The sequence below is a fragment of the Notolepis coatsorum genome (assembly GCF_963971535.1).
Source record: "Notolepis coatsorum genome assembly, chromosome: 6".
Classification (NCBI taxonomy): domain Eukaryota; kingdom Metazoa; phylum Chordata; class Actinopteri; order Aulopiformes; family Paralepididae; genus Notolepis; species Notolepis coatsorum.
The window spans coordinates 95,668,567-95,683,389 of NC_140170.1; the positions used below are offsets into that span (position 1 = coordinate 95,668,567).

At 47.0% G+C, this 14,823-nt stretch overlaps 1 protein-coding gene across 1 annotated transcript in view; it reads right to left on the reverse strand.

The window, feature by feature from the left end:
- Nucleotides 1-233: 233 nt before the first annotated feature.
- The window catches only part of LOC311231261 (uncharacterized protein), an 89,485-nt gene continuing 74,895 nt past the window's right edge, over nucleotides 234-14,823 (reverse strand). The window contains exons 12-19 of the mRNA XM_084317814.1: nucleotides 13,247-13,395; nucleotides 12,488-12,638; nucleotides 12,185-12,297; nucleotides 11,934-12,075; nucleotides 11,395-11,531; nucleotides 10,518-10,635; nucleotides 1,664-1,734; nucleotides 234-1,249 (exon numbers count right to left, since the gene is read on the reverse strand). Of these exons, the coding sequence (XP_084173940.1) occupies nucleotides 1,042-1,249; nucleotides 1,664-1,734; nucleotides 10,518-10,635; nucleotides 11,395-11,531; nucleotides 11,934-12,075; nucleotides 12,185-12,297; nucleotides 12,488-12,638; nucleotides 13,247-13,395 (1,089 nt within the window). The 3' untranslated portion in view covers nucleotides 234-1,041. The remainder of the gene's footprint in view (nucleotides 1,250-1,663; nucleotides 1,735-10,517; nucleotides 10,636-11,394; nucleotides 11,532-11,933; nucleotides 12,076-12,184; nucleotides 12,298-12,487; nucleotides 12,639-13,246; nucleotides 13,396-14,823) is intronic.

The window sequence follows — 14,823 nt, forward strand, 5'->3', positions numbered from 1 at the left end:
AATCAGCCAGTATCACCTCTTCATCTGTTTGGCTTGTGTTATCACCTCTCCATCCGCTGACCCTGCGTTGTGTTTATTTCTTTGACGTCTTCTCATACTGGCTGTACAATCTTTGTCATTCCCCTTTAATGCAACTCCGTAACCATAAGTATTCTACACTGGACAGCGTAGTACCTTTCTTGAAAAACGTTGTTTATTACATAAACAAAAGCCTCAGATCAGATGTTATCAGATTGTATTGTCCTTGCTATCGTCTCTTCTGCTGTTCAGTCCAATAGTGGCTAAGGCCTTGTTGTTAGCCAAAACCCTTCTCCCGTTAGCCGAAGCTAATGATGATGTGTCATCTCCCCTCCCCCACCAGCGAGGGTGAGAGAGAGATGGACGTCCGTGATCCACGTCCGCTCGCGTCAGCTTCGTGTCTAAATCTAACCCATACGCGGAAGAACACTCGCATTATAATAATCATCATCATTAATGACAAAATCAAATCAAATGTGACGCGCTGTCATGGTAACTGCTTTCAACCTTTAACACACATTGAAAAAGTTTTCTAATGATGTCAACCTCTCCCCATCGCTCTGACCCAAACCGCCTGCTGCTGTTCTTATCAGTTGTTTGCGCTGATGGAATGCAGACACCCTGCTTGCTTCTACCACTGACTGCTGCTTGCCTCTAAACCGCCTCCACCACCGTCACCATGCACAGCTACCTCTCTGACCTGGCCCCTTTAGATGCTGTCATCTCCTCCAATATATATACATTACATACATCGAAAAACCTCGATTTCCTTCAATATACATAATGCAATTAGCAGCTATTGTGCACTTTCATATTCTGATTCAGCTCTGAACTGGTATCATTCAATAATTCCCCTCGTACAAAACAGTATTATTTACACTTCTAAAAAAATATTTTTTTTTTATAAATTGTATAATCTTTGGGTTCAATGGCTTTCATTCCCGGATATGTCAGTTCATTGTCTTTGCTTTTATCATCAATCTTCAATCCAGACAAAAAAAGGGTTGAAAAGCGGCTGAGATTTCACTCGTCATTGCTGTCTGTGCTGCTCAGGGAGTTAGAGGGAGCCATGCAGTCCGACATGCTCTTTGGGGAGGTCAGGTTCAGGTACCCCATCTCTGTGGGCCGGGACAGAGACATGGTCAGGGTGGAGGGAGGGGAAGCGCTGTCCTCACTCCGCTGAATGATGTCCAGTAGGCTCCTCATGTCCGATGAGCCTGGCATCGTGGCGCTATTGACAGAATGACACTGTTCATATTTTTTGCACCATACTGCACAATTGCACAGCCCTGCTACATATTCTATTCCACTGTATTTGTATTCAAATTTTGTGTATATACTCCTACTACATACTGCACAATTGTACAGCCCTGTCCTATATCATATTATATTGTACTTTTATTTTAATTTAGTTTATATATTCCATTTTATATTATTGTACCTTAATTGTCTGTTAATGTTGCACCAAACAACCAAAACGAATCCCTTGTATGTGCAAACTTACTTGGCAATAAAGACCTTTCTGATTCTGAGAATCGTACAGTAGTTTCGATTCATGAGGTGTTTTTCATGTACTAATTTTGCTGTGAGAATGGTTTCATTGCTAAAGTCTGGGTAAGATTAAAGTGGGGGGATTCAATTTTACCTTGTCCTTGGTGTTTGCAGAGGGCTAGATGTAAGGAAAACACTCGCAGAATTTGACATTTTCCTCAGTTCCTGATAAAACAAAAGACAGAAGCATAGTGCATTTATATTACATGATTTCCAAAAGCAGGTGTTGTCTGCCTGTCAGTCTGTCTCTGCCCATCTCTTTCTCCTTTTAGAGCTGATTTACCACCAGTGCCTTATGGACTTAACCCTTTCACTACCACACTACAAAGGGTTAACAATTTCACTACCACACTACAGAAGGTTAACCTTTCACTACCACACTACAAAGGGTTAACCCTTTCACTACCACACTACAGGTTAACCTTTCACCAGTGTTGGGCAAGTTACTTTAAAAAAGTAACTAGTTACAGTTACTGGTTACTTCTTCCAAAAAGTAACTAAATTACTTACTCAGTTACAAATTATAAAAGTAACTAGTTACTTCAGAAAGTAACTATTGCGTTACTTTCAAGATTTTTTTTTACATAAACAACATACACAAATCTAAACTATTTTAATGTTGCTGTGGGACAAAGTGAGACTAGCCTCCAATCAAATGCCATGTAGGCTATGTAGATATTATAATTACTATGTTTATATAGTGGATCATACAAATACAAACAGAATAGATGTTTTGGAACTTTTGATATGTATTGCCCCTCCACAGGCCACAACTGGGCAACATTAAATTATGCTTGTTAAGCACTATACCAAAAATAAATAACAAATATATACTGATTGATTGAACATTTTAATTAACAGATTTCAGAATGGGTACAATACAGTACGGCTCAATACATACAATTGTTAAGGGGATGCAGACCAGAGAAAGAGTTTCGTCTTGTTTACATCAGGGTCCCCCATTTTCAATTCATGACATTTATGACGAAAGTCTTTCTCTGGTCTGCAACCCCTTAACAATTGTATGTATTGAGCTGTACTGTACTGTACCCATTCTGCAATCTGTTAATAAACTTTTCAATCAATCAATCAATGACATACACAACATACAGATATAAGAATCTAATCTAATCATCTAAACTAATCTAATCATTACATTTAAGACATGCATGACATACAGAGATATATATATCTCTGAGCACCTGAAGCATGTGCTATTAAACCAGGAAGTGCAGCACTGTTGATAAGGCTGTCAGCACTGCAGTAGAGCCACTCAGTGCCCTGCACTGCAAAGAGTGAACACAAAACGCTCATGGACCCGCGGTCTCATGTTGACTGAGTCGCTTGTGTTGTTCGTTAGATTCGTTTTTGAGCTCAAAACGTACACTACACGGACCGCGGTCTCATGCTGACTGATCAGTGATCGCTTGTCTTGTCGCGCTGTGTGTCAGACTCTGGATGCTTTAGACACCCGCCCACCTCCACCTCTGATTGGCTTACCATGACATTGTATTCAACCTCAGCCAATCGTCAGCATGTATGCTGGGCTCGCGCACTGTCCACTAAACAAGGAAGAACATATTATTGCCTCTCGGCGCAGAGATATGTCTGATGAAAGAAACAGGTTCATTCATAGTAACGCGCCGCATTTTTTTGTAGTAACGGTAACGACGTTATTACTCGTTACTGAAAAAACGAACGCCGTTAGTAACGAAGTTACTTATAGTGCCGTTATTCCCATCACTGCCTTTCACTACCACACTACAGACGATTAACAGTCTGTAGTGTGGTAGTGACAACCTTCTATAGTTTCACGTTTTGTTTTATTTGTCACATAAAGTACATGTACATTACAGTGAAATGCTTGGTTCTGTATGAGTCCCCTGATAATGTGGTTCATACAGTAAAAAAGTAAAAAGAATAAAGTCCAAACACTATACAAAATATACAATATACAAACTAAAGTACAACCTAAAGTACAAAATGCAAACAATGAGGTACAAAATGCAAACTTTTTTAAATGCTAAATGCAAAAATTAGGTATGCAAATCTTTTTGTAATAAATAGATAAAATATGGTGTAGTGTTAAAAAGGTCACTACGCAATAGCCTGTATACAGGCCCTCTTGAGGATGTTTTGCCCACCGGCGCGACACACAACTTTGGCGACCTCTAGCGGCTCGGGTGTGCATATTTCTTAATACAATATATATATATCGAATTAAAGCCCTATTTGTTGCCTGTCAATTTGTCAATTTCAGGAGACAAAATCCGTTCAGCGGTTCTCGAGTTACATGCCAATATGTGAGGCGTTCGCCGAAGTAGACTGCAGACTTTTTATTTTTTCAAATACCACTCCCGAGCCTCTACATCCGTCAATCATTTGGCGACCTCAAAAATGATTGGACAGGGTTGTAATGAATGAGTGTGGCTTTCCAATGGTACCCCACGTGGGAATGAGCGAATCAGGGATCTAGGTGAAAAGTCACAAGCGAAAACAGGAAGAGAATTCTCCGTCGAATGCATTGGAGTCAATGAGAAAATCGTTTTCTGAGCTCTTTTTCTTTCTCACTTTTTTACCAAAACCGCTCCTAATCACTAATTTCTGAACAGATTTCTATTAAATTTGGACATGTACTACACGCGACTTCAGGCTATGGACCCATGGTGTTCTTTCAGTAATATACCAATTTTCTTGGAAATACTACTTCTGGACTACTAACTACTACAGAAAAACGTGAGTAACATGTTTTTCTACAACTCAAGTTCAGACCGGTTACTCTGCGTCTATTTCATTAGCACTAAAAGTGAATTTTCTTCATGGTATCAGAAACTTCAGAATGTCATCTTTCCAAAGATACCAGGCTCATGCATGTGCTATAAGTATAAAGTATAGTATTTTGGTTTGCAAAGAAAGTATGCAGTCCTCAAGTTCAAGTAAAAAAATTGCCACTTTTGGGGGTGCCTGTTTGTTGAGCGTTTGTTTAAAGTGAGTGTGTGCAATGAATGTGGATGGATGGGTTAGTGTTGCATAGTCATTGAGCATCCTGATGGCCTGGGGATAGAAGCTCCTTTTTAGTGTGGTAGTGAAAGGGTAAAAATAATATCCATTATATACAGATATATGTATTTAAATTGTATAAAGGGATTGAATGCATTGTCACAGACCTGTTGAGGGATGATACTTACTTACTCTAAAGGGGCTCTAAAGAATGATCTGTGGTACTGGTTACTGGGCGAAAAACCACGTTGAAAATGAAATGATAATCCGCCTGTTTATTCACGTGATAGTCCCGACTTTAAAGTCTGTGGCCCGGGTGGAATCAAAATGCATCATTAATATCCATAATATCCACAGTTAATCCGGAGGCTACATCTGGAAACTGACTGTTTGAGAATGGTTGTTCTATATCGTACTAGCTTCCGCTCAGCGTCATCTGCACATATCTCACTTGGTGCATATGCACTGAATAAAAACTCACAATGTACCTTTACATACCAACATTCGTCTGGCCACACCCCATCCGCTACCTTCATAAGCAGGTGTGTGGCCCCACACAAGCCTCCTTCTTCACTTTCACCACAAGAGAGTGCCTGTATACCAATCACTTGACAAGGGTATTAAGCTGAAGAAAGTTGAGTTACGTGTTTACATTGTTTCTTGCTTTTTTCTTTCTCTCATACTTTTACAAAGAAAAAAGCTAAGTCATAATGTTTACCTAGGGGGGTCGCGCTAGCAACGTTACCCTTCACCAGCGGTTCTTCATTTCCTCCTCTGCCGTGCATCTTGGAGCGGGGTTGACGCCACTGTCGTGGACGGCATCCGCGCCCGGTAGGCGTCCGGTGGATAGTTTGCCTCTCCAAGGAGCTGGTGCACCAGCGCCGTCTCCTGTGAGATGGCCTGGTTCCTGCTCTGGTTCCTTTGCCGCCGGAGAGTCGTCCGCTGTTGGGCAGCCGGCTCCTCTGGTGGCGGAGGATTTGAGACGCAAGCTTTTTGCGTCTGCTCGCTCCCGTCGTAAGATGGTGGCTTGCAGACGCGAACGGCCTGGTTTTGGGGAGTTGCTGGAGCCGGATGAGGATGCGTCTGCTTCTCCGTGGCCGATGGAAACTGAGGACTACATGGTAGAGGCAGATGGGTTCTTGTTCGACGCCCCGTTGGAGACATGTCCGCCTCCTGTCCAGGATACACTGGCGGGGGGGTGATATGTCTCCTTGGGGTCCCTTGTACGCTGATGTTGGGTTAGAACCTCCGACTCAGCGGCGGGATGCCCTGCTATCAGCCACATCGGAATGTGGCTCTGCGATGTTCAGTAGTCTGCCGCATGTGAGGGACGCGAGCTCGGTGGGGGAAAGTATGCAGGGGGAACTGCGTGCTTTGTTCCCCGAGCTCATGGCGGCGGCGGCAGTCGCAAACGGCGTGCCGCTGCCGCAGCCACTGCCTGTTCCTGATGATCTCATAGGTCATTTATGGCAACGTCGTCCTGTGAGAGAGACGGGCGTTGTCTGCCCATTTTTCCCCTCGATGGAGGCCTACGTCCGTCAGGGACAGGTGGTCTCCCACATCACGGGCCTCACTCCCGCCTACGTGCGAGTCACGAGGGTGGTGGGTTTGGTAGAAGGTATGAAGGAGGGGGTGCCTCGGCTTGATAGGCCGACGGCAGCTCTCCTTTGTCCTGAGGTGGTGTGGAAGCCTTTACGGAAGCCGGTTCCCCACGGGAAATCGGCGAGGCGGTTGGCTTACTGGAGTGACCAGTCATTCATCACCGCGACTCAATCCCTGGCTGCCACGTCTAACATGGCGCAGCTGGCGAGGTTCATGTCCGGGATAATGACGGGCGGTACGGAGCTGACCGAAGTACAACGTGATCAGCTCGTCCAGGCGGCCGGAGCCATCCTGCATCTGATCCAGCTGCAGGCCGTCGCCGCTGGGAAAGTATGCGCCCTGGCCACTCTAGCCCAGCGCCACCTTTGGCTGGAGCAGGCGTGTGTGCTGGAGAGGAAGAGGACACCACTTCTGACGGCACCCCTCTCCGATGTTGGGCTCTTCGGGTCGGCGTTGCAGCTGATGACCTCAACCTGCAGGGAAATGCAGGAGGAGCGGTCCGTGCTCCAGCCTCATTTTCCCTCGCCCGATGTCGCCGGTGGAGTCAGACGGAAGGCTCGTCGTCGAGGATCCGCCGCCGAAGCCGCTGCCGCCACTGGTGGCCCTTCAGCGAAGAAGGCCAGGAGGAGAGAGGGTGCGTCGGCCACTGCAGCCGGCCCATCCACGCTCGGAGGTGACGGTAGGGATCGTCGAGACCAGCCTCGTCCTTTACCGTCCCTCCGGGGCTCCCCGGGGTGGCAAACCCCGAGCGGCTCGTGGCAGGCGTCGCTAGTGACTTTTCCCTCTATTGGTTCCCCCTGTTCCCTTCCCGACATATGCTTGTCAAATAAAGCGTCCCTCCTAGGAGGGACTGTATTTTGTTACAAACGTTGTGTTTATTCACTACATATGATGGGGATACGATGTGTGAACCTTCGCTAGTGTGGGTTTGATAGGAGGGCTAGACTTAGTCTTGTTTGGTCGCTACATTGCATGTTGCTTAAGCAAGGCCTGCAGCTTACACTCTGTCGAAAGGGTTTTTTCTTCCTCGACCTGAAGACTTAGGTTCTTCATATAAAGGTAGAGGTTAGTTGTGTGTTCTGTTGCTTAAACAGTGATATTGAGCCGCAACACTGTTGTGTTGATCTGCAGTAATGCTCGTGTGTGTAAGGGTACCGCTGTCTTTTAGGCCGCTCTCTCTCTCTATCAAATCTTCTGTGTTCTTGCAACATAAGCACGGGTGTCGTGTTCACACATATATAAAACTTTGGCCTTGTTATAAACCCTGTTCGCAGACTTGTCTGTGGCTAGCGTGCATTGAGTTAGCTTATCGCTGTTCATTAGCATACTGGCTACTTAAGGTATCATATGGCTATTTGTTGTTGTCGTATTCGAGGGTTGGGCTTGCGAGGGGGTACCGGATAAACCCCTCCTTCCCTCTTCTGATTGGTTGGTTGGTTTTGACCCTCTTTTTCATTCGGTCCGGCCAAGCTGTTAGGCAGCTTGGCACGGGGGGGGGGGGGGGTTCCCTGACTCCGCACCTATCACAGGCAGTTGAGTCATGGGATTCCCCCCGTCATAGAATACGTCACTGGGCACGTTTCTATTGGACGACGGCTTCCGTGAGTTTTTTACAGACCCATGTGTGGTTCTCTGTTATTGTCAAGTTGTCGGGGCAGAGCGTAGGAACTTGGTGTTCTGCTACGCTCGATGTATGTGTAACTTGAGTCTGTTGGTCACATGGCTCAATGTTACCGTGACTTTTCAATTCATGGCTCACGTGGGAAGTCTCTCTGAGGATTCCCGTCTCCTCCCTGTGGTGAGGTTGACGGGATGTAAAAATGAAAAGATTTTTTCCCTCAGCCGCGTCACATGAGATTCATGTCAGTCTGTGTTTCTTTCTTATTTAATAAAAGAGGAAAGGACATGAAGCACGACGGCTTCTTGTCGTTTTCCCAGGCGACTTGGAGGAACAATGTCTGGTGTCTTGTTAGACTATCCATTGATGTGTTTGGGTCTCGACGCGTACATAGTGCTGGCTCTGGGTGTTTCTGATAAGAATCACGCATGAGGCTGGTACGCCTTGGTTGCTCGTTATTAAAACAGCGTTTTTATAGGGCAACTGGGATGGAGTTCTCTTCCGAGCACCAGTTTATTAGGTCTCAACGAATTCTCGTTCATATCTGGGGGATGTTAACGGAATAGATCAAAGCATAGGTAGAGGGGACGCACGCCCTTGGGGTGGGCCACTGAGCGAGGTACGAATGAGACCGTCTGGGTGGCGCCCTCTATAATGTTTTAGATTGACACGCGTACCTACCCCCTCTCCTGGAGTGGGGAGATGTCGGCGTGATTAGGGCACGGGACTGGTTCTGGTCACGCTGGTCCAGGTCAGTTAACCCGTTGTCCGCCGGGGACGCAGATTTCTGTTCTGGTACCCTGAGGGAAAAAATGCCGGGTCGGCCCGGGTGTCACAGGGTTGGGCGTTATGGAGACCCTTTGTTGGGTACATGTTGTACCCTGTGCTGTCATGAAGGGGCTGGTTCTCCATTCCTTTCGCCCTTCTCTTACGCATGGCTGAGAGGGGGCTGTTGGGGTGGTCTTATAGACCTCCTTTGGCATCCCTGTGTGCATCCCGGTCCGAAGTTGTGTTTCGTCGAACCGTAGGCCTGGGATAACCCCTTTTTTGAAAACTGAAACACTTGTACTGCGGTATAGCCAGTGTATACCCGCAGGTGTGTTTTGGAGTTTTTTCTTGAAGGGTTATAGGAACAACCACCGCATGTGGTACCAAGAGGGTGGTTGATTCCCTGGTGTGTTGGAGCGGAGTCAACTCCCGGGTTACCCGGTTGAATGTGCCCCTGCACGTCCATGACGTCTGCCAATCATGTCAGCCTTCTCTGCCTCGGCCCCTCTGGAGAGTCGGGGTTTTTTGGTGGAGGCTTTGTCATGGTGCTCAACAATGCCAGCATACGCCCCTTCAGCCTGTCTTGTCCGCAGTGCTCCAGGCTCGGGTCAAGTGCCTGGTGCCTGGATTGAGGGATCGACCTCTTCTGGAGGTCATCTCCCCGGTGCGCTGCCTGCTCCCGCTGTAGTGTAGCCTCTTGAGTGCTTCGAGTTACGGCCGTGCTGACTGCCTGAGTATGCCAGGGTCAGTGTGCCAGGCGGCGTGCTAGTGGGGGGAAGGGCCCATTCTTGGATGGGCCCTGTCCAAATACGCTGGCGATGTGGGGGGGCGGTGTCACTAGTGACCGCCTGGTGAGGTCTTGATGCTGTGGCGTCATTGACCTCTCCGGGCCCCCTTTTTCCGGGGGTATCCAGTCCCTTCGGGGTCTGGGTCTTCCATCGCGCTCCGCTGCTACGGCCTTGCCACGGGGTTGAGTTGCTCTTGACCCCGTGATTTTGGGGGCAGTAACGAGGTTTGTTCCTTCCGTTCGTTCCCTGGTGGCATGCGGGTTGTGCGTGTGCGTAGTTGTGGGGTCAAGCCACGGTCTGCTAACCCTGTGCGTTGAGTTGCTCGAGTTCCTCTTCGCACAGTCGGATCAGTCTCCCTCCCGTCCTCCAATGGGGAGGGTATCCCTCCATTAGGGAGGGTCGGGGGGCTCGGTCCTCCCCGGTTCTGATGGTTGTGGGGGGCCTCAGTGGGGTACATTTGTCGAGCTTCAGCTCCCGCTCAGCTCCCATTGTGCAGATGACGCTGAGCGGAAGCTAGTACGATATAGAACGATAGGTTATGAATATAACCGTAGTTCTATGAGTACTAGTGACGCTCAGCGTCTAGACGCCACTGCGGCCTTTGATCTTGCCTTGTGGTGAAAGATTGGGAAGGAGGCGAGTGTGGGGCCACACACCTGCTTATGAAGGTAGCGGATGGGGTGTGGCCAGACGAATGTTGGTATGTAAAGGTACATTGTGAGTTTTTATTCAGTGCATATGCACGAAGTGAGATATGTGCAGATGACGCTGAGCGGACTAGTACTCATAGAACTACGGTTATATTCATAACCTATCGTTTGTGCTGGTTCCAACTCCTGACCGATCACAATTAAGAAGAGACAAGAGCTCAGAAGAGCACCAGCTATATGTAGTTGACCATATTTTTCCTAATCTCCATTTTCACTTTGCCACTATTTGGTTTGCTAGACCATAGACTGTAGTAGTGAACTGAACTGGAAATAGAATGCAAATCCTCTGTCCTGCATAAAGAATTTCTTTTGCACAATGATGGACAGATGTTTTGGCGAGAGGATATGATGTAATGTGTGGGAATGTACAGTAAAGAGCTCATTGAGCAAGAGTTCAAAGTGAGGGATCATTTAACGACTAAGAACTAAGCAGATTCCACTCCCCACGCATTGTAATTGTACCTCAGCACAATGTAATGATTGGACATTCCGCAGCGTGCGCTCCAGTGAAGCAAGCTGATTGGACAGCTGTAGCATTCTGTCCTCCAGCTTCCTGTTCTCTTCCTCAAGGAACTCCACCCTAGAAACAAACACATCAAACATCCCAGTTAGTCCATCTAAAGGAAACGACTCTCTATCCATCGCTGTACTTGTCTTCCGTTTGAACCCTGAATAAAACCTGGAATGTCCAATGGTGGGTTTTTTTTGTTTCGTTTTTTTTTTGCACGAGCAAGTCGTGTCTAAATAAATGTGTGTCGTTATTAAACTGTTCCTGCTCCACGCCAAGGAAACTATAAAAGAAGGAAGGGTCATCACGTCAGAATACCAGCGTTCTAGGGCGGCTGGGTGGCGCAGCGGACTAAGCGCTCGTCACCAACGCAAGAGACACTGGTATCGAATCCGGCTGTCAGCGTTGCCTCCGGCTTGGCCGGCCGTCATACTGGCTCGATTGGCAGAGTCAGCGGGAGGGAAGCCGGTGGGTGGGTCCGGGTCGTTGTAAACAGCGACTCCTACAGTTCGGTCGGGGCGCCTGCACAGCGAGGGAAGGATCTGGAGGGAGGTAGTGTGACCTTCCACACGTTAGACTCTCCCAGTGAGAGTCCGCGCTGCCAGGTGAAAAGAAGTGGTGGGCTGGGTACACATGTGTCGGAGGAAGCATGTCATAGTCTCCGCCCTCCCAGACCGACGGTAGGGGGTAGAGTGCGCAACGACCAGGAAGGGGATTGGGAATTGGCATAACGACTAACATTGGGAGGGGAGAAAAACGGAAAAACTCTGAACTCTGTATGGTCTCTGAGATGCTTCAGTAAAGCAACAGGCGGCAGTAGACGTGGAGCACCTGCGTTTAGACAAGGAGGCCTCGAAGACGCTGGTGTTCTTGGTCTCCTCCTCCTCATTCAGCCGTTTCAGCAGGTTCCACTTTTCCAAAAGCAGTTTCTCGTTTTCTTCATTCATTGCCACACGAAGCTGTTTCTCCTGGAGGGGAGGGAGAAAAACGACAATCAGAATTCCCCTTTGGGTTCTCCGTCAGATGATAGATTTCAGTGTGTGTGTGCGTGCGTGTGTGTTAAAGCATGTGGTTCTAAACCAAGGATCATTGAAGGAGTTCCAGGGGGTCCGCAGATAAATAGAGACAATAGAGAATATATAGAGTGTCTATTCTAATCGTAGGTTTCAATTTTCTACTATTATCTACAGAATTCTGGACTAGGCTGAATCATATCCAACAAACAAAATATTCTCAAATGGGGGTCCCTGAAACTAAATGTAATAGAATGGGGGTCCGTTCCTAAAGCCTAATGTGTATCAATTTGAGGGTCCTTGACACAAAAAAGGGTTAGAGCCGCTGTGTTTAAATGGATATGGTTGCAGATGGACCTTTGCAGATGAATGCACAGACAGGGACAGCTCATTCTCCAGACCGTTGATCTTCTCGTCACGCCACTTTGTCTCATCCCCAATCCTCTGTCTGGCTCGGTGGAGCTTGCCCTTGTGTTTCTCATTCTTCCTGTGATACTTGCTGTGGGAAACAGTGTATATTAGTTTCATATAACAGCTGCTGTATACAGTGCAGCACATTAGGTTGTGTTGCTGGAAGCCTCCGGGGGCCTTTTTCTTTTCTCTTTTACCTTCTCTCTGTGTCGAGGGACTTCAGGGCTTCGCAGAGCTCCTCTCTGAGTTTCTCACGTTCAGCCTGAATGGCCAGCAGGCGCTTTCTCACTTCCTGGTCATCAGGGCTCACCTGTCCCACCCAGATGTACAGACATCGTCAATAAAACTCAACCGCGGAGTCTCGGTGTGGACGCGTAGTAGTGTATCGTGCGAGTCACTGCGACATAAACGTATACACTACAGTACAGCTTGGAATGGATGTTTCTATGTGCTCCTGTTTGATCAGATGGTAGCTTAATGCAGATGAAGCATGTCGTTACCTTCTGGGCGCTGCTTGCTGTGCTCTGCGGCTTCTCTAGCGTTCTGGCCCTGTAGCTGAGCTCAGAAATGCTGAGGTTCAGGGAGGCCTCCGTCTCCTTAAGGAAGCTCACCTCCTGCTGTAGGTCCAACTCCCTCTGCTCCCATAGCCTCCTGATAGATAGACAGACGGACAGATTGTATAGGATTAAAATATTTACAACGGTTAAATATGCTTTTGAGGACATCTTATGGATACAAACACTGCATGGCTACCTACATGTATTACAGTGGAGAACAAAATCTAGCTGCATGGTGCGGCTGGGTAGCGCAGTGAACTAAGCACTAGCCTACCACAGCAGACTCCTCTTGGAGGCATGGCTTTGACTTTTTTTGTACAACAATATAACAATGTGTACCTGTAGAGGAAGAGCTTCTCTGTACCTTCCTGAAATCTGAGTGGCATATGTGATGGCACCAATAGATATAGTCCAATATGTGTTAACTTGATACCTATATCTTCAGCAACACAGAGAGCTGAGTAGGTACTGACATGTCCTGAAAGAATATAGATTGCTGACTTGGAATTCCTGGTAAATACCAATGGGTGCTTGTTGGCAATTTGCATTATACATTCTCTTGCAACAAGGGTTAAGGTGTAGAGATGCTGCTAGGTCATTTCAGCTGTTTATCTGATCACTTTGGCCACATGAATCAGTTATGCCTCAATCTGGTTAATGAGTTTAATGTTGCTTTGTGGTGGAATTCCCCTTTAATGCTACCTCTGGATCTTGTGCTCTGTGGCCTGATTAGTCAGAACCACCAAGCAGTTCCTGTTGTCCCCCTCCAGACAGCTGGACTCGACAGAACAGCTTATCTCCTGGTGGAGGTGCTGCTCTGAGTCCTTCAGCAGCTGCTTCAGAGCCTGGGTCTGAACACACGGAATACACAGATTAAAATACATAACATCTTATCTGTACACCCAATATCAGACATACAAATACAAATACTTGGGGGCAGCGGAGGCCTTAAGGTTAGAGAAGCGGCTTGTGAGTGGGAGGTCGCCGGTTCGATCCCCCGGACCGCCAGGAAAAATCTGGGTGGGGAAGTGAATGAATAACTCTCTCCCGTCTCTCAATACCAACCGCTGAAGTACCTTTACTGGTGAGGATAATTTGGACTATTTTTTTTCTAAAACTGGCTGCTCCTAACACTTTAATCGCAGATGACGTGTTTAGACGTCATTCCTCGCCATGCTCATTCTGCCGAAGACGCCGTAACTCGTCTTTGATATCAATAATTCAAAAATCTGTGATCGAAATCATATTTCTCCTCCGGAGACATGAGATGTACTGGTGAGCTCCACTCAACTGTCTAACGGTTCAAGAGTGCCATCTGGTGGCCGATCGGCAGATACCAACCGCTGAAGTACCTTTACTGGTGAGGATAATTTGGACTATTTTTTTTCTAAAACTGGCTGCTCCTAACACTTTAATTGCAGATGACGTGTTTAGACGTCATTCCTCGCCATGCTCATTCTGCCGAAGACGCCGTAACTCGTCTTTGATATCAATAATTCAAAAATCTGTGATCGAAATCATATTTCTCCTCCGGAGACATGAGATGTACTGGTGAGCTCCACTCAACTGTCTAACGGTTCAAGAGTGCCATCTGGTGGCCGATCGGCAGATCGGCCAAGAGGGAGGGGCGCGCCAAACAGGAAGTGCTCATCCATAATCCGTCCGGGCACTCGCGATCGGTAGCCGGACTTCATCTCAACACACTGGATAATCAATCGCTCGCCCTAACTCAATAAACAACATTATTTGGACGTATATAGTATTATACAACCTGGAAATGGTTCATCAGGATCAACATCCCATAATCGAAAACTGTCTACTCCACGCTGATCGTCCAACGGCGCGAGGAACATACGGTAAGATCCAGCGTTATTTTCTAACGTATTCTATACTAACTGATCTGATGATCATATGACCCACACTAGATGAATGGTATAACGTTGCCCACGGAATTATAAACGCTCCCTCGCCCATCCGGTCAATATCAGATGATTATACGTAGTAACTTCTAGAAGTACCTCCAGTTGGCAACGATCGCTACCAAACTGTATTTGATCATCAATATAATGCATTTGGAGCTATAAATCAAGTTCTGGAGAAAGCTGCAGAAAACGATAAAAACACTTATACTTTAGACCATATTTTAGTATGAATATGTGAATGAAAAAGTATATCGTTGCTACACCCTGAACAATGGATATAGGACATTGAATGGGCCATAATGGCAATTTAGCAATAGAATTTAAAAAGTTATAGCCCTGCAAAGAAGGGGAACTTCT